Source organism: Watersipora subatra, chromosome 8 (assembly GCF_963576615.1).
Source record: "Watersipora subatra chromosome 8, tzWatSuba1.1, whole genome shotgun sequence".
NCBI classification, from domain to species: Eukaryota; Metazoa; Bryozoa; class Gymnolaemata; order Cheilostomatida; family Watersiporidae; genus Watersipora; species Watersipora subatra.
In genome coordinates, this window is record NC_088715.1 from 16,171,018 (window position 1) to 16,198,461 (window position 27,444).

General features: G+C 35.6%; 1 protein-coding gene across 1 annotated transcript in view; it reads left to right on the forward strand.

Annotated features, from left to right (window-relative positions):
* LOC137401567 (exocyst complex component 1-like) overlaps positions 1 to 26,926 on the forward strand; it is a 47,826-nt gene extending 20,900 nt beyond the window's left edge. Inside the window, exons 9-23 of the mRNA XM_068087995.1 lie at positions 259 to 394; positions 801 to 910; positions 5,659 to 5,673; positions 6,432 to 6,575; positions 7,461 to 7,664; positions 8,715 to 8,798; positions 10,129 to 10,154; positions 14,858 to 14,962; positions 15,421 to 15,553; positions 18,931 to 19,014; positions 20,829 to 21,003; positions 22,722 to 22,846; positions 23,504 to 23,626; positions 24,074 to 24,145; positions 26,215 to 26,926. Of these exons, the coding sequence (XP_067944096.1) occupies positions 259 to 394; positions 801 to 910; positions 5,659 to 5,673; positions 6,432 to 6,575; positions 7,461 to 7,664; positions 8,715 to 8,798; positions 10,129 to 10,154; positions 14,858 to 14,962; positions 15,421 to 15,553; positions 18,931 to 19,014; positions 20,829 to 21,003; positions 22,722 to 22,846; positions 23,504 to 23,626; positions 24,074 to 24,145; positions 26,215 to 26,367 (1,689 nt within the window). The 3' untranslated portion in view covers positions 26,368 to 26,926. The remainder of the gene's footprint in view (positions 1 to 258; positions 395 to 800; positions 911 to 5,658; positions 5,674 to 6,431; positions 6,576 to 7,460; positions 7,665 to 8,714; positions 8,799 to 10,128; positions 10,155 to 14,857; positions 14,963 to 15,420; positions 15,554 to 18,930; positions 19,015 to 20,828; positions 21,004 to 22,721; positions 22,847 to 23,503; positions 23,627 to 24,073; positions 24,146 to 26,214) is intronic.
* Positions 26,927 to 27,444: the final 518 nt, after the last annotated feature.

Below are 27,444 nucleotides of genomic sequence, written 5' to 3' on the forward strand. Positions count from 1 at the left end.
GTGCAAAATACAGGCGACATTAGCATCATGTCATCCATAAAAGGGTTAAATTATCTTTCCAAAATTCGGACCAGTTAGTCAAAAAATATAGTGACGCCCTCTATTTAAGTGTCACCCTTAGTAGAAGGCCACTATAAAGTAAGGATTAAAAATACAGCTCCATGGCGCTCAAATAGAGGTTTTACGGTATCTATGATTTGGCGCAGTCAAGCTTCAGAATACTTGCTTGTTGTTTGTACAACTATTTGAACTTATTAGAAAAATCTCAACCTCTCAGAGGAGCACAGAGCTGCACTAATCAAGCCTGACCTGCTCAGTCCTGGAGGAATTCGTATGAGTACAGCTGCCGCCATTGCCTTGCAGAGGTGCATGGATAACAGCTCAATCGAACCAGGTGAGGTAAAATCAGGGTAGGCCTAATGCAAATGGTAAGTCATCGTGTGTAGGTAAGACTTGATAGGAAGGTGAGACTGTAGTGATGCCTGGGAATATCTGGTATGGGTAGATGAGGCGCGGTATGGCTGGTTAGACCTAGTTCGAATGTTTAGACCGGGTATGGGTAGGCGAGTTTGATTAATTGAACATGTTCTACAACTTGTTGCAAAGTACATTTTCTAAAGTATTTTGGTTGTTTCGTAGAACCAAATTTAGCTGAAGTTGATCGTACTATTTTTACAGCCATACTTGCGGGTTGTCTTGCATCATAGCCTATCAGCGCTGCACACATCTTTTTGTAAGCCTTAAATTCTAAGCATTCGGTTCTGCAGGCATTTTTTTCATATGTTCATCTTGTTCTGCAGCCATGTTCCACATGAAGGCCTACAAGACCCTCACGAGTGAGTTTTCACAGCTCTCCAAGCATTTTTCAGTACAGCTGACAAACAGACTAAAGACACTATTTGCTGAAAAGGTAGCATTCACAGTTCTTTGACAGTTAGTTATATTGCGTGGTGGATAAGGTTGGTTTCAACTCATGATACTTATGTCTTTAGTTGTCACTTCTGCTTAGCTGACGTCTATGTCGACCTGTCATTTCCTTTTAGCTGAAACCTGTATCTACCTGTCACTTCCGTTTAACTGACACCTGTTAAGCCTACCTGTCACTTCTGTTTAGCTGACACCTATGTTTCTGCCTGTCACTTCGTTTAGCTGACACCTATATTTACCTATCCCCTAATGTATGTCTACCTGGCACCTCTGTTTAGCTGTCCTTCAAGTTTAGCTGTCTCTGGCGTTGAACTAGTGTCTTTTTCTGGCATTCACCTGTGTCTAGCTGTCCCTCTGTTTAGCTTTACCAGGTTGTTACTGGGACATCTGCCTAGTTTTCCTCCTAGGGTTGCTTTTGTTACAGCTCAACTGTTACCTGTATCTAGTTGTCATTCTATGTTTACTTCTCACTCAAGACCCGTTACAAGTTTTTTGCTCTAACTCAAGCTCACCTTATAATTTATGGTGTGTTGTACGACGAGCCAACAAGAAAAACAGTGTCAATGTTGATGGTCGGCTTAAATTGTAAAAATTTTTGAAGTGTATAAAAAGTCTTTGGTTAGGCTTAAAATTGATTTAGCACAGTTTTTTGCAAATGCACGACTAATAACTAAATCCATTTTGTGAGGAGCTTGTAAACTCAATGCGTTATCACTCGGTAAATCCAATGTGTGATTGGTCGGTAAACCCAATGTGTTATTGGTCAGTAATTCCAATGTGTGATTGGTCGGTAAACCCAAAGTTTACCGGCCAATTCTTAACCAATCAATTCGATGTGTTATTGATCTGTAAATCCATGTGTTATTAGCAGGTAAATCCAATGTGTTTTTGGTCAGTAAATCTGATGTGTTATTGGCTGGTAAATCCAGTATGTGATTAGCTGGTAAACCCTAAATGAAATAATAAGCCTCACCTATTTAAATGCAAAAACAATTACAACAAAATTCTGCCTGGCATATCAGCTGCAATTTCTTTACTGTTTTCACTTTATCGCTTGCCCTGCTTTCTTTCAACAAGGTATCATTTTTTCGTAAATATTACCCCTGTTACATGTCTGTGCGTACTACTTTTACTGGATGATGTCCAAGCACCATTACTCACGTCTCCCGAGCGCACTAAACTACATGTATATATCTCATCATTTGTCAACCCACGCAGTACATGCAAGGGCTTCTCTGTCACCCACTTGTTCATATTTATTGCTAAATGCATCAATCATTAGGACTGTCATGTAATTTTTGTGTGCCTTCACTTGTCAATGCATGTCACTAGAAATGCTTCTGTCGCATTTTGCTGTAACACTTGGCTCTGCAGTTTGTAACCAAACTTCTTGTCAGATTGTTGCTCTTGTTGACACTAGTGTACGCTATGTGGCTAGTGACTAGTTTGACACTAGTGTACGCTATGTGGCTAGTGACTAGTGTACGCTATGTGGCTAGTGACTACGCTATGTGGCTATGACACCTGTGTACATCAGGACACAGCAGGTGTCCTACCTTTAATCCTTCCCTAGTGAATGTATATTATACTCACTGGTTGCTCTCTTGTTGACAGGATGCTGATAGTGCCAAGGTAATTACTTTGTGTTGTGGGAAGACAGTATGTAGTATCAAGCTGTTTCACAACTCTGCTTTTTAATCTCTTGGTGTAGGATGTACACGCTAATCGCAGTGATTACTGGTAGGCGAGACAACTCTCGATAAATCACTATGTTGAGTGATTGCTTTCTACTTGAACATTGCTGACTCTAGTCTTTCTCGCTGCTTACTGCGTATTTTCAAATTACTTTGTGCAGAAGACAAGTTGAACAAATCAGCATTCAAACAAGTCTAGACTTGTTTTGAATGCTGTTGCATTTCTTAGGGCAACTCACCTTTTTAGTGTTTAACCCTTTCACTGCCATCCATGTACAAATTTACCCCTCGACCTACTGCCATTTTACTGAAAATTTCCGATTTTGCTGCATCATATGTATACACTTTTTTCAGTTTTGAACCCTATTTAAAACATTTTTGGTTGTTTGTATTATTTTACATTAAATCATAAAATAACAAGATGATAGAAAAAAGTAAGGTACAATGAGGGCCCATATGCGCAGTAGCATGGCTATTCCAGGCGCAGAGCCCGAATAGCCATGCTTTTACATATTCTATGTTGGTTTTTGTTGTTACATATTCTATGTGCCAACATGTTAACGAACAGAACTATGCAAAAAAATTAAATGTATCTATATAGGCCTATTGTGCATTTCTAAAGCTGTGATTTTACAATCGCTACGAAGTTATTACGATTCTCTACAATGTTCATTACTTTTACAACACTACTACTCTCACCGCCTTCTGAGTCAGTGCTGTGACTCATTGTCTGAGTATTCGTTAAATTTTAAATCTGGATCGGCTATAATGCCATCAACAAAATGTTTTTTTTTTCTAACATGTGAGCGCTTGCGGAAGCCATATTACAACTAAAAAGTTCGATCGTTAGAAAAAATTGTACATTTTTGACTTGGAAATATCTGATCAAAGTTTATAATTTGCTTCGCGAATATAGGTTAATTTTTGAAAAAATATTTGCGCATAACTGGCCATTCCATAAATGTACAAAAGATTGTTGTTTATGTTGTCACGAATCAATAATATTCAGTTTACAAACAACAACTGTAAATTTCGCAAAAATGTGTCCACGGCAGTCGATCATAGATTTCGCATAAACTCACGTAGGGCAGTGAAATGGTTAAGGGGTGATACATCAGAAGAGTTTGGAGCAGCTGTAAGGTAGGGGTTAGCACGCTGGGCTGGCTAGCGGATGGGAGCCTTGCTTGATGCAAAAGGTTTTCAACTCCAATCAATTAGAGAAACAAGAGAATGTGCCCAGTATTATTGATTAGGATTAAATTAGTATTTTTATAACATGCCGTAATATACTTGAAGGGATTTGCTTATAAATGCATATACTTCTATTGGACATCCCATAATTATTTTTATTAAAAAATTTGTATGAAATGGTATTGTCAGGTGATGGCATAAATACACAAAATTTATACAAGGAAGTCTTTAAACTACTAAGTTTAAGTATACATCGTATCTCTTTTGGCAAAAGATTAAACGAATTAACAATACATCTTTATTTTTGTATGTAATCACTATTTATTATTAACATCTTAATACAATGTATTACATGTTAATATGTATTACAATTTTTTTACAAAAATAGACCAAGATGAGACAACACCAGAATTCGGATTTAACCTTGACTTTGTTTTAAAAACAAACGTTGTTTTAAATAGCTAATCTTGGTTTTGAATCGCCTTCTCATGACTAAGTTTTGAAAAGCTGAAAATATTTTTCTTGACAACTACTTTATTTGTGTACTGGATGTTCATATGATGCAATAGTCGTGCATTAGTTGATAAAAATAGAGCTTCGTGTTGTGTGTTGTTTGAAACTCAGTAAATGTTATATACAAGTATATACATGTGTATTTTAACACAAATCTTTATAGAGTATAATATATAGTATATAATAAATTATAGCATGTATATACTTGTATAATATACATGCTTTTATTGGGCTTTATATAAACATTTTTGTAGAAAAAATGTTTTACATGCAGTGCCACAAAAAATATCTAATGAAACAAAAATGGTATTGCCATGTGATGTCATAAACGCAAAAATGAGAATTTATAAAAGGAAGACTTTAAATTATTAAGTCTAGGTGTACATTTTATCTCTTTTGACAAAAGATTAAAGTACTACAATAAAAGAAATAAAGCAAATTGATTAAAGCAATACAATTGTTGAGTGTATCTTTTGCCAAGTACAAATAAAATCATAACGACGTGAATATGTAGTACTTGAGAATTAAAACATATGAGTGATATATGAAGGAGTTAATTCTGCAATATTAGTAACATAAGTTAACATATCTGACAATGGGAGAACATCCACTGTTCCAAACAAAGAGGTAGACAGGTACAAAACAAGGTGATACCATTTGTAAATTTTTTACAAGTCATAACGTAATCTTCTGTGAAATGAATAACCTATCTAATAATGAATTTCGACAAGTATAAACATCATCCCGAATAGTCCTTTGATGCTGATTGGTGAAAGCTTTTCTCCTGTTGTTTCACTTTCAGGTTTTCAGCACTGCTTTTTTTCATTAATTAATGTTGCTATGAACAGACATTGTTCTTTGCTGGCAGATTAGATTCTGTCACAGATTATTTCAATTAGTAGCTGCCGTGGAACCATCTCATTACATATGATTTGAAGCATTTTATACAGGAATTGTTTAGAAGTTGCTGCATTTTGGAGCTGATAAAATGCTCCAGCACTGGCCAGATGCTGAATCACCAACACCTTAGCATTTAAAATTAAAGAACATTGTTATGTAAAAAGAGTCTTTTCTTTTAACATACATAATTTCCTTTTATATTTTTCTTTGTTTTTTGGTGTCATGGTCTAATTTGCTCTGAACAGCATTGGCCAGTGTACATACACTATGTTTCCATGATGCGCAGTGCTTCGGAGTTGCGCCATCTCCGAATCATGGAAACGGCGTCTTCGCACTGAAATCACTGCGCACTGATCAGTGCGAAGCCAGTGCAAATTCGCAGCAAGAAAACAGCGACTGCGCAGTGGCTGCGCATAGCTCTCATGCCGTGGAGACGGAATCTTCGAGGGCCATAAACTAGTACAAAGGTTGTCCTGCTGATCTTGTTTTTTTCTATTCTTCCGATCTTCTTTCACCTAAATTTAATTATGGTCTGCATTCACGAGGATGATGAGGTGATTACTTTCCTGGACTTTGTTATCGATGTCAACACTTTTTGAAAAATAGGTGGCAAGTCCTAAATTAACGTTTAAATAATATATTACTTAAAAATACTTATTAAAAATATATTACTTTGTAAAAAGTGTGTTAAGGTTTGTAAAACCTTGTGAATGTGTATTGTAAATAATAGTATAATGACGACAAAATCATAAAAAGACAGTTTATGACGTTCGGTATCCGCGATCGTCTCTATTTCTCCATCAGGCGATTCGATTTATACAATTTCTCTTCTTTGGCTAATTTGCTAAAAACCACTGCGCAGCATGGAAACGTACAATACCCTCGACTTCGGAGGGGACTGCTTCGCAGTACTGCGCACCATGGAAACATAGTGATAGGGTCAATATCTATCGAAATACACAAAATCTTATGGAATTCCCAAAACTTGTACGCAATGTTTCTGGTTTTTAGAACGATTGCTTATCAGCCCAATTTTTGTGAATTCCTATTAACTAGTATCTCTTTCTCGTGTGATCTTTCCTCGGTGGTTTTAAATGTTTCATGGCAACCTGGCATAGGAGATATATTTGTTTGAAGTCTTTAACTTCAGTTATTATTCCTTTGCTGTGGTCACGGCTGTTCATATTGTCTATTCTGTAACTTTAGTTTGCTTCCCTGCAAGGCACCCTCAGATCTGGGGAGCTGAGGATACAGGGACATCAGAGTTTGCATAAGGCACTTCTACCGTATACAGGTCTGCTTCTATGGCTCAAGGTTATGGACTCTAATAGCTTCTACTCTCTACAAAAGGTAGGTCCAAAGGCTACGCAACTCTGTAGTACTAAATAGGCTCTTGCAATAATGAGTTTTATTCGCTGAGTATCTCTATTTTAATAATTAGGTCATTGTAAATCATATACCATCAAACATCTGTGTTCTCAGTAACATCACACTACGGGATACCTTGCTTTTAGCCCTTTTCTTGTGATATATATATCATATGTAATACATATATGACATATATATATATATATATTGTAAATATAATATATATACAAATATTATATATAATATGATATATTCTATACAATATATTATAATATATATTATGAATATAATATGTATTATATATATATATATATATGAAAAAAGGTTAAAATCCGAGCAAAGTGCTCAATGATAAATTGATTTATCTTTGAGAAGTGAAGATGAATTGATCATTTTATCAATGATCAAGTATTTTATCTAAAGCTATAGTCTGTTTTACTGATTTTATATGATATATATAATATAGTAATATATATCACTAGGTACAACCTTTCTAAACATAGATTTTTTGCCATATTAAGTGAAATTAGAGGATATTTGCTTCAAAATGCGAAGTAATTCCCAGCATACGATGTTTGAAGCTTGGTTGCACCTCCGTAATTACTGCAGTAGAATCTTCTAGAATTTTCCTGACATATAGATATTATTTACTAAAAATGCTTTGTGATTGATCCATTCCAATTCTCGAATGTAATGGAGTTTCACCCATCCATTACATTCCATGATTGGAATGGATGCTGTAAAATATAACTTTTATCGGTCAGGCAAATAACGCTGCTGAGGTGGTCATATGACTTCTTTCATTAGGATGACGCCATGTTGGTTAGTTGACTAATCGCATCTTGTTAATTTTATCCATATGCTCAGGACTACTCCATCTCTATGCGGAAAGTTTATGAGAAGGAGATCGGAGATTTCTTGGAGCTGGCAAAGCAGCGGGTCGGTCATAAGGAGTCCCGCCATCATGGCCCTCTCTCAGTCAGACATAGCGCAGGTTCATCAGAAAGTCTGCAGAGTCTGGATCCAAGGCTATTGTCAGCTGACAAGCAAGCACGACAGGCCTTTAACAAAGTAATTTTTACTGATTGATAAGTTCTAATATTATATTTCATATAAATTCAAATACAACTGCCATGAACAGCTTTCATTGTTTGTTCATAGGTAAATCAGACACGCTGAATCCGAATCACTAACTTTCTAAGTCATTTTTGTTTTTGAAGGCTTTTTACCACGATTCAATATCGGTGTCCCAATTGACTCAACAACCCCCGCCCATAAATATGTGGCATAACCTTGCTTTTCAGAGATGGAAGATGGATATGTTTAGTCTAGAATTAATAGAGATGGGTGACTTGAAACCCATTATTCTCTAAATTCAGCTTTCAAAATAATCTCCGTCTTTTAGGAAAGGTAGATAAGCTATTTAACATTGCTTGTAGCTTGTTACAGGATGTTTAATAGGCTGAACGTCGAGAAAAATGAGCTCAAAAAAGCGCGATTTTATCACAAGCTAGCGTTGTTATCTGAATTTAGAGAATGATAGGTTTTAAGACACCCATCTCAATTATTCTAGATCGGAATAAAAATCCCGAACTTCCATCCCTAAAAAGCTAGGATACGTCACATTTATGGGCGGGGGTTGTTGTGTCAATTGCGACACCGATATTCAATCGCTGTAAAAAAGCCTTCAAAAACAAAAACAACTTGAAAAGTTAGTGGACCAATCTTTATTTTGAGCATAAAATCGGAGTCGGCATGTCTGATTTACCTATGAACTAACAATGAAAGCTATTCGTGGCAGTTATGGCTTCAGATTGATTGATTGAATTCATGAACTCATATATAATTTAAATATTTATAAATTTTTAAATTAATTTATAAATATATAAATTTTAGACGCGTTTATAAGAGTATATTTGATTTATTACATTTTGCAATCATGTATAACATAGCTTGTGTAAGCTGCATTTTTTGCCTGTAAGTGCCTGTACAAAGGTAATTCTCAGACAGAGAGTACACAACTTCTGCCTCATGTAAAGCTCTGTATTACCATTAAATGTTCAGTGTGTTTCCTATTTAAAAGTTGTGTATCTATTAGACACTATTTTGTGTCTTTTGTAGCTGGTAGAAAAGACTTTTGCCGAGTTGTCTCCTCTCTGCATGGCTGAACAAGAATTCTGTATTAAGTTTTTTCATATTGACCAGGTGAGCTGTTGTCATGGTTTTGGTTCTTTGATAAACTGTTGTTTGACCAATAGTTTGTTTGTAGATCGCATGCTCTGATTCTATTCAATGGCAGGCGTTGTTGTCAAATGCACAACTATTTATCTCGTAAAATTAGATTTATTGATTAATTTTGTGCAATTTTATGCAAATTGCAAAAGTTGAATATCATATTATGTTATTTTTATAATCTAGTAGCTGCTGAAGTTACAAGTCATTGAAAATTAAAAGTTATTCAATTACCACGGGACGTCCAATCAAATCTCTCCCTGCCCTGCCCTCTACCCTCTCCTTCCCTTTACCGCCCTTGACCTATCTCTCTCTTCTTTTTTTCTTTTTTCTCTCTCTTCCTCTCTCTCCCTCTCAACCCTCCCTTCCCCTACCCTCTCTCCCCTTCTCTTCCCCCACCTCTCTCCCCTTCTCATCCTCTCTCCTTCTCCTCCTGTCCCCCCCCCCTTCTTTCCCCCTGTCCTCCCTTTCTCTCCCCCTGTCCCCCTTCTGTCCTCCCTGTTTTCCCCTTCTCTCTCCCTGGCTCCCCTTCTTTCTCCCTGTCCCCCTCCCTTTTCCCTCCTTCTCCCCCTTCTTCTCTCTCCTTCCTCCCTCCTTCCTCTCTCTCTCCCTCATCCATATGGGTCATTTCAACAATGGCTGTCTTATGGTTTAGGCTTATCACTGACTTTCATGCACCTTTGTTTTCCGCCTTTGCCATCTTTTTGTGTCTCGTTCTCCTAAATTCGTGTTACGCTCACCTGCATTCTCGTATCTCAGCCTTGGTCAGCCATCAAATAGATGATGACACAAGTATTAGGTTTAAAGTCACCTGCTCAGACCTGTCACTTTATTTGCTATACAGAGTTTAACATCTGCTCCATGCAAATTTTAAGACCTGAAGATCAGGAATTTAAAAAGAAAACATTTTATCGACCAACTACGTATTACTTGTCAGGCATTATTGCCATGCCATATGATTTCGGCTTTCTCAGAATATGTAGCGCTGTAATATTACTTTCTGCTTTGTACTGTTGACAGCTCTAAAATATTTCACAAATTTCTTATAGTGGTTGATTGCAGTGGATTCATTTGTATTCAGCAATTGGTGTATTCGCTCGCCACTGGATGTTGATTGGCTCAATGATCGCTAGTTAGTCATTTTTATAAGCAAAATCAAAATCACTCCATAAGAAAATCACTGGATTTGAAGTACATCTGTATTTAGAATATTCATATATTTTTATTGTGTTGCTTTCTGCATCACCATAACTTGTGCAATAAAGATGAGGGTTTAATGATTGTTTTTTGTGTTTATTTACAGAATATAGTAGCTGGAGATGAGACCGAGTGAGTATTATGTTTATTTTAATTCTTTGATTCGTGAACATTCCAAATCACTTTTTCTATGCCATTTGCTTTGTATGTATATCTTCTGCCTGGTACGCACACCATCTGCTTCATGCATACATACCCTGTACCCATGTACATCTACATGATATATACAGCACTTGTTCCGCATGTACATCATCTACTCCATATGTACATCATCTACTCCATATGTACATCATCTACTCCATATGTACATCATCTACTGCATATGTACATCATCTACTTCATATGTATATCATCTACTTCATATGTACATCATCTACTCCATATGTACATTATCTACTCCATATGTACATCATATACTCCATATGTACATCATCTACTCTATATGTACATTATCTACTCCATATGTACATCATCTACTCCATATGTACATCATCTACTCCATATGTACATCATCTACTCCATATGTACATCATATACTCCATATGTACATCATCTACTCTATATGTACATTATCTACTTCATATGTACATCATCTACTTCATATGTACATCATCTACTTCATATGTACATCATCTACTCCATATGTACATCATCTACTCCATATGTACATCATCTACTCCATATGTACATCATCTACTCCATATGTACATTACATCATCTACTCCATATGTACATCATCTACTCCATATGTACATCATCTACTCCATATGTACATCATCTACTCCATATGTACATCATACATGCATACTTCATATATAGGTTCATCTCACGCATGCAATTTAGGCAAGCTGTTCGCCTTGGAGCAGTTGCACTTTTTAAAATTTTGTAATGATGATAAGCAGCTATTCTATTTTCATATTTTGGCTACCAAATCATTATTTGTGATTCGTTCAGTAAGGAATTCTATTGTATGATGTTGAAAGTAAACAATTTGCTAATATCTTTGCAGCTTGAATTGATCTTTTTTTGGCAAATTTAACTGCAACAGATATATATCCAAGTGGCTTGTAATAGATGAACTAACTTTATTTGGATTAAATAGTTCCAAGTGGAGCAATTTACACAAATTCAGTTATTTTCAAGTCGTCATAACGATTGTCAAACCAAATTATTAGTTCACACAATTGCTGCAATATCCAAATCGATGAGAAGATATTTTCAAGATTTTTATTTGTGATCTTACCTCAACCACTGCTTCTGTCAAAGCCTGATATTTTGAATCATTTCATTCGTTATTTATGTTCATTGTCTTTTTTTAAATTATTGTCTTATTAAAAATCATATTTTTAGAACGACAATAATTTGACATCTGCTGAATGATATATTCTATAGTAGCAAACATTGAATATTCTAAAATAGCTAATGCGAGTCATAGATACATGTCCATGCATTGTTTGTTTGATCTCATATTCATTGAGGGCATCAGATTTCCTCTTATACAAATGCTGGATTGCTTACTGTGTCTACCTAGCTCCCTTTCTTGTGTTTCTTCATCCAGTTTATCTACCAAATTACCAGATGTTTCTGCTAATACCTCTGACTAGTCTAGCCTTTGTTGAACCACAACTTTGCAGGTTGTATACATGAGAAGGTAGTTACAGATTGTTGCTTGTTCAATAGCCTTAACCATACAAGCACTAGGTAGTCGTTTAAGTAATATATAATAATTAATATTATTGTTGTTAAACTCTTTCCAATAATATGGTAAATATTTGGGCTTTCTTTTGTTGATTTCACCATTGGTCCTTACAGATATATACATTTGTCAGATACAGATACATTTGGCAGATACATGCTTGAATGTGATTTACTAGTAAGTCTGTTTTTCGGAATAAAATTACAGTTGACCCTCGCCATACGATTTTAATACGTTTCAGTGTTAGCATTGAAAGGCGAAAATTTTGTATAGTTGGGTATACACACCCATAATAAATATCTAATGCTAACAACCCCTAGTAAAAATCATCTATGTTTTATATACATACTGTACATGTACATATTAAAGATTAGTAACAAAATAATATGTTAACCTTAGGAACTAGAATTACCTATAATAGATTTAATGTATTTAATGGTTATGATCTGCACTTAAATGTAGTATTACAATGTACTATGTGCAGTACATACTGAAGGGAGTTCTTACCTTCGAGACAGACGTATAACATAAACGTTGAATTTAACTTAAATGAATTTGGCTTACTAAACACATACTTAGAGCTAAGTTTTAGTATGTATTTTGCTAAACTTCAACTTTGTTATCGACTAAAGTTTTATCCCCTTCGTTTTGTTTTTGCTATAACTAATAACATAATACTGCTGAACTGAGTGAGAGCGAGCATCGAATCTTTTTTTACGTTGTGAAAGGGATTTTGGCGAACAGCATATCGGCATCTTCATTATTCTGACTTATTCAGCACAGCGACTGCCCGATTTGAATTTCGAGAGAGTTTTGTTGATATTGCATGGCAAAAAAAAAGTTGTATGGTGATGGGGAAAAACAATGTGTTCCACATTGTATGACGGAAAAATTGTATAACAGGGTCATTGTAACCCGAGGGCACACTGTAGTTGCAAAATTCTTTTATAAAGCTTGTCATAGAGTACAAATGTATATTAATTAGATCCCACCTTGGCCAGTGTTATTTTATAATGACCTGTTTGACACCTGTTTGACACCTGACACATGTTTGACACCTGGCACTTGTTTGACACCTGGAATCTCATGTAGTGGGCTCATTGAGTGGATGGAATGCGACGAAGCAGAGGCCAATCTCGGGGAAGAATTGACATTTGTCAGGGTGTAAGAGGCTGACCATGACTTTGCTGTTTTTCACGCATCGAATCATCTCTGTCGCACGTCTTGCTACTCTGCCTACTACTGCCTAGATCAGCTATGCGTATTTCCTCAAATCTTTAGCGTGCTAATATCTCGCTCAAACAAGCAACATGGCCAAATATTTTCAATTGTTTTTTCTCGAGAATTATCATGGTGGAAGTATAACTAGTCAAGTTAATCCTCATTTGAGGTATAAGCGAGACAACTTCTAATTATGATGCAGGTGATATAATTTCTACTCACGGTAAATAAAGAAAATAACTTTTGTTTGCGCCGGGAGAAGATAATCTCTGTTTACTTAATAGATTAGCTAAATTTTGTTTGGGGGAAGATAATTTCTATTCACACGGATCGCATGGATAAATTTCATTCATGATTGAAGCGTTAGTCTTCTGCAAAGTAATGCCTTTTGCCATGTCAGTTGCTAATCATATATAACATATCAGAGAATCTCTGATAAGTTATATATGAGTAGCAAACTAAGTGTGTTAGGCACCATTGTTGTTGTTATGTAGGTGCCGCACTTGTGTGTTGATTTTTCAATGAAGTTTGTCAAAGTGTGAATTTTATTTATTGGACCGACGCTTCTGAGTTCTCTGGCTTATGAAATCTGTTAAGGTTCGAGCTATTTTCTCATCCATTTTCACAGCATACCCTCAACAAAGCGAATAATCCACCCCGAGAACGTTTACGTTATACGGGATTTTATATTATACAAGCTGTAAAATACATGTGAGTTGCCTAATCCTTTTCAAGATTCCCAAATTCCTTCCAAACTCATCCGTGTGACTCTTCCAAATTAAAAAAAATAACTTTCTAACTTAATGACTGTACAGTTACTGTGAAATGATTTATTTGTATCAAGAACTTTTCCGGTTTTTTCTGATCACTTAAATTTGGTTTTGGGGTGCAGATTGCGGTAGTTTTATGTTAAGGGTTGTTACTAGCGTGTTGCTATATAGCAAATATATATTTTAGTAGTGTGGTGCTATATAGCAAATAGATATTGTACTAGCGCGTCAGCCTTTGCATGATGATTTATTGATATTGATATTCTGTTAGCTCTACTGCCTCCAAAAGTCTTAACATACTTGATTCAATCCAATTCAATTGTCTTCTTTGACTTGATTCAACATTCTGATTGGCCAGATTTGCTTTGTTCATTCACTACCTTCTTTTACGGATCATATAATCTGTTACAAAGAAGCATTGGTGCTACAGTTACTGATTCTTTATATAGTTTACACCTAGCTCGTACAATTGTAGACCTGTGGGGCAGTTGAAAGGATTGCTTTTTCTTGTTCAATCGATGAAATAAGACTGATCAGAAATATACTGATGATGAGTGGTATATTGGTCTCTCCTACTAAAGGCCGCTTAGTTTAGTTACAGTCATAACATATAAATGATTTTTTTCTATAGTCTTTGCTTGGGCAATAGTTTTGTCTGTAACTTCTTTGCTACTTCAAGAAGTTGTCTTTTGCTTTATGGGTCATGTGAGGAGTTGTCTGTTACTTATTTGCCAATATGAGGAGTGTCAGTTACTTTATTGCTAATGCAAGAAATTGTTTATTATTTTTTTGCCTATGCAAAAAGGTGTCTTTCACTGCATTTTTATTGTGAGGAGTTGTCTGTCACTTATTTGTTAAGGCAAGGAGTTGTCCTGCACTTTATTGCTAATATGAAAAGTCTGGTACTTATTTGTTAATATAAGGAGTTGCCTCATACTTTATTTCTAATGCGAGAAGTTGTCTTTAGCTTTTCTGCCTGTAATGGGAATGATTGGTTAGTTGTTATCTATATAATAAGTTGTCCTTTTTTCCATTATGATGCATTTTCATGAATATTTCATATAACTAGTTTTCTTCTATGTTTGCAGAAAGGGCAGCAGCGTTGAGACCCAGATGCTGCTCAGCGGGATTTTCTCTTCCCTCGACAAGTTGCTGCTCAATTTTATAAATCACTGTGTAAAGCAGGATACTTTGTATGTATATAACACCTACTGTAATAGGTCACTATGTATATAACACCTACTGTAATAGGTCACTATGTATATAATACTCACGGTAATAGGTCACTATGTATATAATATTCACTGGAATAGGTCATCGTGTTTATAACACCTACTGTAAAAGGTCACTATGTATATGAATGACACCTGTGCTAATTGGCCACTTTTGAACAATTACTAAACATTTTTCTGTCAATGCAGTGATAAACATATGGATTTTTTAAAGGCCATAAAAGTTTGATTTGCTGATACTTGAGTCGGGTCATCCTAAATAATGACAACTAGCTTAAAAACTAGGTTTGTTGCGATGTTCGGATGTTTCTTGTGCCTTATAATGCGTAGCCTGACCTTCGACCCATGTAAGATCTTTCCTGAATGGAAAAAAATTGTACTATTACATTGCACTCAAGTTAGGATTATCTGTATTCCAGTTACTCTATGAGTCTGTTGGTACACCTGAGTCATCATTCAAAGGCTGCCGGCAGCGGAGGGTCTGGCTCATTTCTTGGCAAAGTCTATTTCTCAGTTTTGGTATCCGTGAAGAGGAATTTTGATGATTTTATAGTAAGTAGTTTTGACCACCTTGTAGACAGTTGAATGAAATCAACACAATAAAGCTAATATGGCTGGTTGCCAGAATATTGATAGTATTGACTGAATATTGGTAGTATTGACTGAATATTGATAGTATTGACTGAATATTAAATAGTATCGACTGAATATTGATAGTATTGACTGAATATTGATAGTATTGACTGAATATTGATAGTATTGACTGAATATTGATAGTATTGACTGAATCTTGATAGTATTGACTGAATATTGATAGCATTGACTAAAAATTAATAGTAATTCTAGAATATTAATAGTATCGACTGAATATTGATAGCATTTCTAGAATATTGATAGCATTGCTAGAATATTGATGGTATCGACTGAGCATTGATAGTATTGACTGTTTTGCTACATAAATAAACTAATAAAGCCTTTGATCAGTAATTTAAATAGCTAAGGTACATGTATGTTGATATGGTTCATTATTATACAATTGTGATAAAATTATGGCATCGTTTAATTAATTCTGGCACTCTTGCTAATAATATACATGTACTGTACACTTTTTTGTCAAGTAGACAACATCAATAGTCCAAAGATAGGTAGTGGTACTTGTGTTGTATATTTTTCAAAAATATTTTTCTCTTTTTTGCTTAGCCTAGTTAAATTTTACTTATAAATAACAAATTGGTTGCTTTGATGTATTGTTGAACCTTTGACACATTTTATATTGAAATATACGGTACGTATTTCTCAATCTTTTTATATTTCTCTGGAATGTTTTCATCAAATTTAATCTGAAAATAGCTAAATTGGCTCCTTTGATTTGTTGCTGAACTTTTAGCACATTTTAAAACAACACAAGTTAAAACATATATATTTTTTACAGCTCATTTCGTGTACGTTAGTAGCGGTTTTCGACATGAATGTAAAGTTGGGAATGACAATAATATCAGCTTGTTAGTATTAACCAAGTTGTAATTATTTTGCTTTATTTTGGTATGAGATCTACTGTTATAATCACTGGGTTTTCATGCTTTGGAGGGATTTGGAGTTGACCTCTGCCGACAAGTTCGCACTACCGTTTCAGCGATTCGGCGGAGTTGCATTTTAACGATTTTTTCAATACTAGCGATTTACTCATCAAAACAAAACTTTTTAAAGGAGACTTGCTTTCAGGTCACGGCCACTTTTCACTTCTGGTTGCATACACTTGTTTTACTAACTCAGCCAGGATACCTGATCAGCATTTTCTTTATTATTAAAAATATTAATATTCCTCCATATTACAAAATGGCTACATAATTTACTACTTACTATACAGTTACTACTTCAGAGGTCACATAAACGACAATCGCTTTTAGTAAAAGAACTTTTTCTATGCTAGAAGAGTGAAGCCTAGAAAGAGATTTGCACCGGTGCAGTTGGAATCTGTACAATCGGTAGGTTCAGCTATTAAATGAATATGGTAATAAAATAAATAAAAAGGTAATTATCTCATTGTAGTTCGAGCAACCTATCATTGGCAATAGTAGTTAGAATATACTCGCCTGTTAGTGTGATGAAATGTGTTGAATTTTTTTACCTCCACTGGAGAGAGCTTAGCCAGTTATTATCGACTTGAATCCATCTACAATGAGCATTTCTGTTACATCAAATAGTAGTACCAATGCGAATGCCTTCGGACAAATTTTGCGAAGTGAGTTGACGTCGAATCCGTTCAGATTTTACCGTTTCTACGATTCGGAGTGAAAGAAACTCTGATTTATTTGAAAGATGGAAACCCAGTAAATGTAACCATTGATTTACTTGTGTTTGTATCTCTGATGAGTAGGGGCTTATAAACTAGTGTTATATTATTATCTATAAACATTTATAATATCCGTATCTTTATAGTTCTCTGCGATCTACTCTCTCTCTCTCATCACTATTTTTGTCCTACCTGCATGTTTACCAATCTGCTCTTCAGCCACTACCAGTTCCTACCATCCCCTCTCTAACCTCCTCATTTACATCCTCCATCCACCTGCACCTCCAGCTCCACCCCCCCCCACCATTTAACTCACCTTCCAGCCGCCCCTCCTCCCAGCTACTAGCATTCAAATTGGAAGCTATACCGGTATCACAAAAGCTTGCATGGATAATACCATAGTTCAACAGCTGCTATATATTTGTCAACATAGCCAACTGTGAGTTATTCAGCACTTTCAAAGTTTTCGTATGCCATTTTGTCAAGGTGGCGATCTTTGTAAGATGAAAATAAGAATACAAAAATGCATATTTAAATATAAAAATTTTGTTGGTTTTCATATTTAAATATATGTTGATTGTGGCTATCTGGCTACGCCTTGGTTATAATTGGTTAACTAGGTTATCCAATTTTTTGTTATTTAACTTAGGAAAATGTAAAGTATCAACCTTGACAAGCAGTAGAAATGATCCAAAGTTGAAATATCTGGTAGACTTCATGCTTGATCAGAGGACTGACATGTTTGACCAGAGGACTGATGTATTTGATCAGAGGACTGTTGTGTGTGATCAGAGGACTGACATGTTTGATCAGAGGACTGACATGTTTGATCAGAGGATTGATGTGTTTGATCAGAGTACTGACATGATTGATCAGAGGACTGACATGTTCAGTCAGAGGACTGACATGTTTGATCAGAGGACTGACGTGCTTGATCAGAGGACTGACATGACACACAGACTTCCCTGTACCAGCAACTTTTCATAAAATGCTATTCTGGAAAACAGTTTGAGATGTTTCGCATGTGTGTCATAGAGATTTGTCTCAGATATCAACATCAGCCATCAACATCAGTTGTGGAAACTCACTAAAATTTGTGTTCTCTTCCAGTTTCATTTATACATCAGCAGGTATATCCGTATCTATGTTTGTATATTTTATTAATGCATAAGATTTGTGTAGATTTGTACACCCAGGTACCCAAGTATTGTAAAAAATTTCATAAAATAATATGTGCGAATATATCTATGTTAGAGGGCAGCGTAGCCTAGTGGTCTAAGATGCCTGTCTTGCAACAGCAGGTTGAGTTTAATTCCCAGAAACGGTCACTGGTGGTGACAGGTGGTGACAGGAATGCTATTCAACCTTCATTTGCTCTCTGTCTACGAGCGTGTCTCCAGTTGTTGAGATTCTCTTCCCACTGAATGCAGACATGTCCAGCCATGATCACAGAACCATTATTTACGCAACAATGTTTTTATCAGACATACAGCCTCTGGTCGCAGTTAGCTAAGCAGACGTCATAATCGGTTTTTAAGGAATTGCTCACATCTACGTTTAGCATGGATATAAGTCAATTATTCTGTTAAGGCTTCAGGTTTACTGACAGTTAACATACAAACGATTTTGTTTGTAGAAACAACTTTGTCGGTCATTTGAGGAAGCCAAGGCTAGCAAAAAGAGTCGATGTGGAATCATACCATTTGTGCATTCATTTGAAGTAAGGATCCCAGAGTATTCCGTTCACTTTTACTTTTGCTCTGTAGCTTTTGCACCATCATGTTTGTGTTTATAATGTTTCAAAGCATACTAACATGATCGTGTCAAGAAAAGGGTCCTTGATAATTGTAGGATAGTTCCAAGGCTTAACACATTAAACCCCAGTCTTGTATACGCAAGAGAGTTCCCTGATCTTAACAACTTTCCATCGATTGTGTAAAACCTTGAAATAGCATAATACTTTTTGATCTGAATACTATATTAAAGTTTCAAGCTTGTAGAACCAATGATATAAAACCCCCACTTGATTGGTTACGGCCATCAGGTGGGCGGAGTTTAATGTTCGAGCTCTGTTAGGATGAACCCGAACACGGCACCAGAACATAGAAATACGCGGAATAAACCCCCTTGTAAATTTGCAAATATTATGAACAATGGTGGTTATTTCGCTGATCTGTTGGTTTCATTTTGTTGTCAAATAAATGTAGTTGCCCAATATTGTCACATTTATGATCAGTTTGTTGCCATTCACAAGCATTCATGATATTAATAGTCGCCATTGTAAAATGGCCCAAATTTGGTTTTAGATTTAGATTTTGAGTATGAAAACTACTCTGCACAGCTTTGCCTGCTGTCCCATCTTATTGGCCAGGTCAAACGATGTGACAACGATGAAAGACTTTGTCATTTCATGGTAGGGGTGGCAAAATATTAATCAAAAATTAAGGAACAAAGCTCGTTTTTCGGGTGATTTGGGTAAATTATATTTAATTTTGAGCATATACTAGGACCCCTACCAATCTCAATATTGGTAAAAATAGTTAATTTGAAATGTTTTATTTTCCGTGTATCCATTTTTCTGGTTAGGTATTATCCCTAACCCGTAGAAATTCAAGATTTGCTGATTCGTGGTTTGATATCCGCATATCTGCAATAAAAACCTAAACCCAAAAATCTAACAAGGCGAATTGCGTTAGCTCCGAAACCCAGGCTAGCACAAATCCAACAGAGCTCGATAATTCAACCCTGCCCACATGATGGCCATTACCAATCCTGTGGAGGTTTTATATCATTGGTAGAACTCAATGAAAAAGAAGACTGAAATCAAATAGAGTGAATTTCTTCTTTTTTTTCAAAGATGTGAAGTTTTAGAGGCAACTGAAAAAACATATTGGTTGTAGTACATCGAGTCTGATAGAATGTTTGTATTTACTATGAGTAGAAAAACAAATAGTTTTACTGTGAAGCTCTTGTAGCTGAAGAGAAGCTTTCTAGCTTTGCCTATTTTTGATCCTTCGTAGCAAAGTATTTCAATCAGTGTGTCATTAGAAACTAATGTTTTGCCAGCAGCCATTTTTAATTTTTCGGTCGATAAGAAATGTCGTCGGTATTTAGGCAATGTCTCAAGAACTAATTTCTCAATCGACTTGAATACTTAAGAATTAGGCTTGAAGCGTATTACTTCACAAGCCTAAACGTTTTGTATTCCCACATAAACCTGAAGTGCAAAACTACGCACTGGAGTTCACTCGGACTTAGGATCTAGTGGAAAAATGATTCTCTGAATTTTCTCGGGCTCAGGCTTCTATGTGTTAAGTCAACTAAAAATATGTTTTTTTCCCACGTGCGTGCTTACTAAATTGTAAGAAATGTAAAATGGATCATTTAGTGTGTAAAGCTCTCAGACAAAATGTATTGCTTTAGTTGTTTTTCTTATTTTAGATTAAAATAGCTGATCTCTAGGTCTCGTTCAGAGTCATCTCAGATTATTTGGGAGTTGCGATACTTTGCGGAGAGTTGGATTTGGTTTTGTAGGAGTTTGCAGAGCAGTCTGAGAGCATATTTCATAATTCAGATAGACGCTCTGACCTTGACAAAGCGTACAAGGTCATAGCCCAGTGTCTCTTCAATGAGGTGGCCAGGATAGCGTCGGAGCACCTCAAGACCCCCAGACACGTTGTCATGTTTGAAAACTTTCACAGGATCCACGGTGAGTAGCCGAAGCTGGTGTGTATAAAATTGATCTCTTCGACAGCTTACACGTGAATATGTCTATCATAACTTTCACTGGTACCAAATAGGGGTGTAATTCATATTATCACAGATTACCAGCTATTAAAAATTAACTTGCACAAAATTTTTAGCAAATTTAGTTTGAAAGTATTAGGATTTTTCTATCATTTGCGATTGTTTTTTATGCTTAAGGCGATTGGATTGCCAGGATGTTTCAAGATTAAAATTGATAAAACTTTATTGCAATTAAATCGCTCAGATCAAATGAAAGTGCGATTATGATGTCTATAATCGCAAAGAAACTGACAGAATAGAGACGTGTAATGCTTCAACTTCACCGCAATAGCTGATATCAACAATAGCAACGATAACAACTAGTGACATCATTTCGGCACATATTTTTTTCTCAGCGTTTTAATCGCGATGAAGTTTTCTCGATTTTCATCTTGAAACAAGCCAATCAGATCAGATCACCTCAAACATCAAGGACTTTTGCAAATGATAGAAAAATACTGATACCTTCTGATAAAGTACACAAAAATTTTGTGTCATCTCTAATATTTTCACAGATGGGTAGAATTTTGATTTAAATTCACAGGGCTTGCAGTGTAAACCCCATTCATGCATCCAGCCAATTGTACACTCTTAAAAAGATTTCATTTTTAGTCTTCGTTTATTAACACTTTCGCTACCCAATATTTTTTTACTAGGACAAAATTAAATGTTCGGCAAAACATAATATTTGATATTATATATAAGTTGTCCCTAATTGTTGAGCCGCAAGGCCTGTGAAAAAGGTTTTGATACCAAAATAATGAGCATAACATTTTAAATCATATGATTTCATAAAATTGTACAAATATGTTGCAGCATGAGCAGTCTTTGACCACTTCCAGTACTACCGTAACTAACATCCATGACTCATATGTTCTGAGTTTAAAGATGTATCACTATTACTATAGTTGATGACACTATTATTAGTGTTAAAAATAAAATAATCACTATCACTAATACTATTACTAAATAGATAATTATCAAAGTCAGTTGATCTACAATTTGGGAAGCCTCAGTAGCTGTAATACGCCTGACTTGGCTGGACGCGAAGAAGAAATTGATAAAATATTAACATTTTCATGCAAAGTGAGACTGAGCTCACTGTCAACTTCAAATATGTTTTCTATTGGCTCAACTCAGGCATATGATTGGTTCCCTTCATTTAAATAGAGATATGATTTGCTAATTAATTAAGTGCTCACTAGTCAGAAATATTTTGTACGAATCGTTCTAAATTCGCACCAAGCAACTTTTGGCCATGTGCAATTGCTGTGCCGAGCCGTACTATGCAGCTCGTGGTGCGCAATGATTTACGTAGTCCTATGCTATAAACCTAGGAATAACAGAAACTCTGTTTGCGCATTTGTCTTTATTCTGAAGTTGCCTTCTGTCGTGTGTTGGCATTAAATTTCCTCATTTTGAATCAGTTTAAAGAACATGCACGGGTAAAACATGTTTTTACAGTAGCGAAATGTATGGGCCTATACTGAAATCCAAATTATCTCACACAGAAACTTAGTGATTTTGCACCACAGCAATAGACAAGCCATATAATCTTCTTGCTTCAGTTCTTTAAAGTTCAGGGTTATAGAAGACTAGCAGGCATGTTCTGGTGGCAGTAGCGTCTCCTGTTATTTACAGCTGTGCTCTCACGCCTGAAGATTGTATGCCTTGAGGTTCAGAAGAAAGACGCAAAGGCTCGATACGAGGAGCACATGCAAGCGTACGTACTAGAGCAGCTCGGCCGGCCTATGGAGAGACTAACAGTAAGTCTTTTCCAAATATTCTGTCTCGGTTTAGAATTCTGTAATAGGAGTTGTCACCTCATGGCTATAAATGCTCAGCTGTCAGGTAATTACTTGTTGGCTCTCATAGAAACCTCTTAGCAACGTAATAAAAGACAAAGTTGTTAAAAAGTTAGCATTCTGATAATAAGATAGTAGTTTTCTTCTCTTTTGGAAAACATCGAGCTCTAAAACTTCTCTTTGCCACCCAAATCACTGTACCTATGATTGTCGGCCATGTTGTGACCATATAATGAATAACTCTGAACATAGAAACTACCATCTAGTTTCATCAATGTGGCATCACCTCAAGGAACCTTGGTGACAATTGAGAAATAAATAGCTTCTGTAGTTCTCTTAGTGGATTTTAGCTTTCTAAATTTATTTCTTATGGAAATATTTTCAACTACTAACAGCCATCATAACCTTGTATTTGTTCCTATCCATACCTTGGATTTCTAGCGCATCAACTTATTTTTAATAATTGTTTCTTTTTAACTTTACTTTTTTTCTGAGTTTCCAACTACTTGCACAACTAGTTATTGACAATTATGACATTATATCAGTTATTATATTATATGTAGTTATTATATCAGTTATGACATTATATCAGTTATTATATGTAGTACCCTTTTTTAGCTTTTCTTTGAGGGAGTTGAGGAGGAGTTAAAGTCTGGAGTGAAAGCAGAGGAGGTGGGATATGTACTCGCGTTTAACAAACAAAAGCTAAGGAAAGTCATCAAGGAATACCCTGCAAAGGAGGTAACATTATTTGGTAATTCTGTTATTAAGGCCATTGTCTACTTGGATGGCTGTTTGGTTTCAAACCTTTTGTTTTTAGGTTTGTCTCCGTTGATAGATATAGATGTAGTCTCTGTTGATAGATATAGATGTAGTCTCTGTTAACAGATATAGATGTAGTCTCTGTTGATAGATATAGATGTAGTCTCTGTTAACAGATACAGATATAGTTTCTGTTGATAGATATAGATGTAGTCTCTGTTAACAGATATAGGTGTAGTCTCTGTTGACAGATATAGATGTAGTCTCTGTTGATAGATATAGATGTAGTCTCTGTTGATAGATATAGATGTAGTCTCTGTTGATAGATATAGATGTAGTCTCTGTTGATAGATATAGATGTAGTCTCTGTTAACAGATATAGATGTAGTCTCTGTTGATAGATATAGATGTAGTCTCTGTTGACAGATAAAGAATGGGCTGGAGACACTCTACAGGAGGCTTGAGAAGCACATGTGTGAGGAACAGAACTTGTTGCAGGTGATTATTAAGGCCACATGGCAGTTGTAATAAAACTACCGAAGTGCAACCAACTTTTTAATGAATGGCCACGTAGTCCCAATCTCAAGAAATTAAGTTCGATCTAGCTATTTCTTAAGATAATGTCGTGTGATTTCATTTAACTAATGGGCAATAAGTAATTTAAATAAACGCTATAAGCTCATACTTATAGTGTTAAAACCAAAGGATCGCTTGCTTATAAAACACACAGTAAAAATATATTCACTAAAATGCTTTAGCCAATCAGATACGACTTTCGGGTTCTCCTAGCCGAATGAAATCAAACATGACTGAAACCGATCGGTTGCAAGCTTTTACGTTTTAGCAATTTTGGCTGCTTCATCCATCTGAGGCTTCTAATATCAAAAGCATCGCTTCAGCTGCCATGTAGCCGCGCCTTTGGTCTAAATACACCCACATAGACTTACCTATGACTTATCCTACCCATAGTTCATCAGTTTATTTCATTTAAACCTTCAAAACATTTTTAACCTTCTGGTAAAATTTTAACTCTCAAGCCTCAGGCTGACTTAACTAAGTGTTCTCTTACTTCAGATAAAGTTACTAAATTATTCATAATTGGCCACTCAGCTCAGAACCAAAATCAGTTTTGCTCATTATCGTCTTTTCTCTAATTTATTTTGTTACTCCCCGAAACACATTAGATCTAGTCATTTTGTTAAGAAATAACATGAAAAGTTGTATTCGCTATTAATGTGTTGTCCAATCAAATGCTACCTCTGGTTGTGCCTGACTGAATCAAATTGAGTAGATCTGAAGCTATTCTGTTGTTACTCTTTATTTATTTGGTCTGTTGCTATGAACCCAAGTTCCTGACAGCGGAACCTCCAGTTTTGTGTGGCCCTGGCTTTACTCATCTTGTCATTATTAGTTTAACAGAGTCGAAAGAAGCAGCGATGTGCTTATATATCTGCTAGTATGCTAATATCATGACAATCATGTTAGCATGCAAGATGATTTCCTAATCTAACATCTAAGGTTACTCAATTCTGTCTCCTAAAAATCGCATGCTCTAAGCAGTGTTGGTTTGCATAATCTGATTGATTAATCTATCATGGCCTGTAGGCATGCTCACTTCACTCTTAAGTTATGTCCAATCTATATAAATCTCAAAGTTTTTCTTCGTCTTTCATTATCTGCCTATCCTGCTATACCCTAGGATACTTATGTATTCGCCTCATCTAACTTTCACGTTTTAGCGGAGTCATCCTCTCGCGAAAATTTCATGTGCGAAACTAAACTATCATAACGAACGAGTGAAAACGCGAAATTAAATAGCTTTGCTCATTGATAGTCCAAGAAACAACTGGCAGCAAGCGATCAAATTGCATTATCGATCTCACCCACACCATTCTACCTGCGGTTCACAATTACAAACTAGTCCCAAATTGGCATTTGTTCGTATCGGTGAACTGAACCTGAGGAATCTAATTATGGTTGTTTCACTGCATTTATTTTCACATCACTATATTTTCGCACTCATCCGAGCTGCAAAATTAAGTTGCAGCGAAACTTTACTCTGTATGCTACTCATGAAACTAAATACTAGTGAAATATAAGTGTCCTAGGGTAGCTATTAAAATATTTGCATGAAAAACTCGGTTCTTGCTGGATTTGAACTCAAAGATTGCAACTGCAAGTTTCTAACCGCGCATATAGCAACTAAGCTAGTCAGCACTTACAATGTTATTGCTCTTATCATATACTATATGAGATGACAGCATCACTGTAGAGTTAATCTGAATTACTAGTATGACTTAGTTGGCCAATCACTAGGTGCCATTTGCTGATTGGTTTAACTATTGCTGCCACAACTCCCCTTCCAAACTGCTTGTAGGTTTTAGTTTATCTGCATAGTACTGCAGCATCTCTCAGTGCTTGCAACCTCCAAGGTTAACGATGGTTAAAAGTTGTCAGTTTTCAGACTATAGCCTTGACCTTTATCACTGCAACTTTTCGTCGGTTGTTACTATTTGGGTGTATGAAATACTAAACTTTGTGCATGCATGTGTATTATTTTTCTACAGGTTGTCTGGAATTCCATGCAGAAAGAGTTTCTCAACCAGTACAATCTATTCGTTAATATGTTAGCCAAGTGCTACGCCGCCTCTAATATCACTCTTGAGTTTGGCATCAATGACGTCCTACAAATGTTTTCTGACATAGCACAAATGCACTAAGGCTATTTTCTCAATTAAGACTTCCATCTAGTCATATTTCTATTGAACTGAATCATGGTATATTTAATCATATTTATTATCAAATTAACATCACTTTGTAACCTGTTTACCATATTTCAGTTTGCCACCCTAGATTCTTATCATATTCATAACACACTGGCAAACTTTCATTTGTGTGTATTTACATTATGACTTGGTACCCAGGCTATGTTTAGGTTATTTTTGCACAATAAAATACAATAACCTGAAAACAGGTTTGGTGATTTAGGATTGATAGAATGTTTCTTTGATTCATTGGTGAATTGATTCATTGATTTGATTTGGACAAATACAAACATGATTTGGGATTTAGTTTGAAAACTGTAAATTGATTTACGGTTTGAATTTGATAAACAAATCAAATTGTTAACAAGTATTTTTTATGCAATCTTTGGGATGATAAGTTGTTGGTTATAAATGGAAAGTATATATTATTTCAAGCAGTTTAGTCCAAGTTAAATTATTATTGAAGGCAGTTCGAGTAGTATGATGTTGGTAATAAAATGCTTAACGTTAGCTACCATGCTCTGTCAATGGTATTTCTAATATTTATTTTTATATAGTTATTTACAATTTTTAACTGTTTTGATTCTGGCAGTAGTCACTGCTTTAGGACCAAGGTAACTTATTTATACAATATAGCCATAAAACTGTGGGTATGTATCACATCTGCGCTATCATCATAGATCCATTTCCTACCATGTCAAACCACCAATAAATGATGGTGATCATGAGCTATAGTTCAAGGTCAAAGTGCCATTGTATACTCTTAATCGGCAGCTGCTGAGCATTGCATCTTCACTGTCAGTAACTGATTTTGGTTCTATTACCTTAGTATTTGATAGCAAGCAGTAAAGTATATGCAAGGAAAGGTATAAATAGGCCTCACATTTACCAGCACAAAAATAACTGTATGTCTGTTTGAGAATTGTGGTATTAAAATAAATTGTAGCATTTAAACTTGAAGACTATTCATGATATGAGCGAAGCAGAATAATTGTTAATATTGGGTTTAAGCATGTGAAACTAACAGAATAG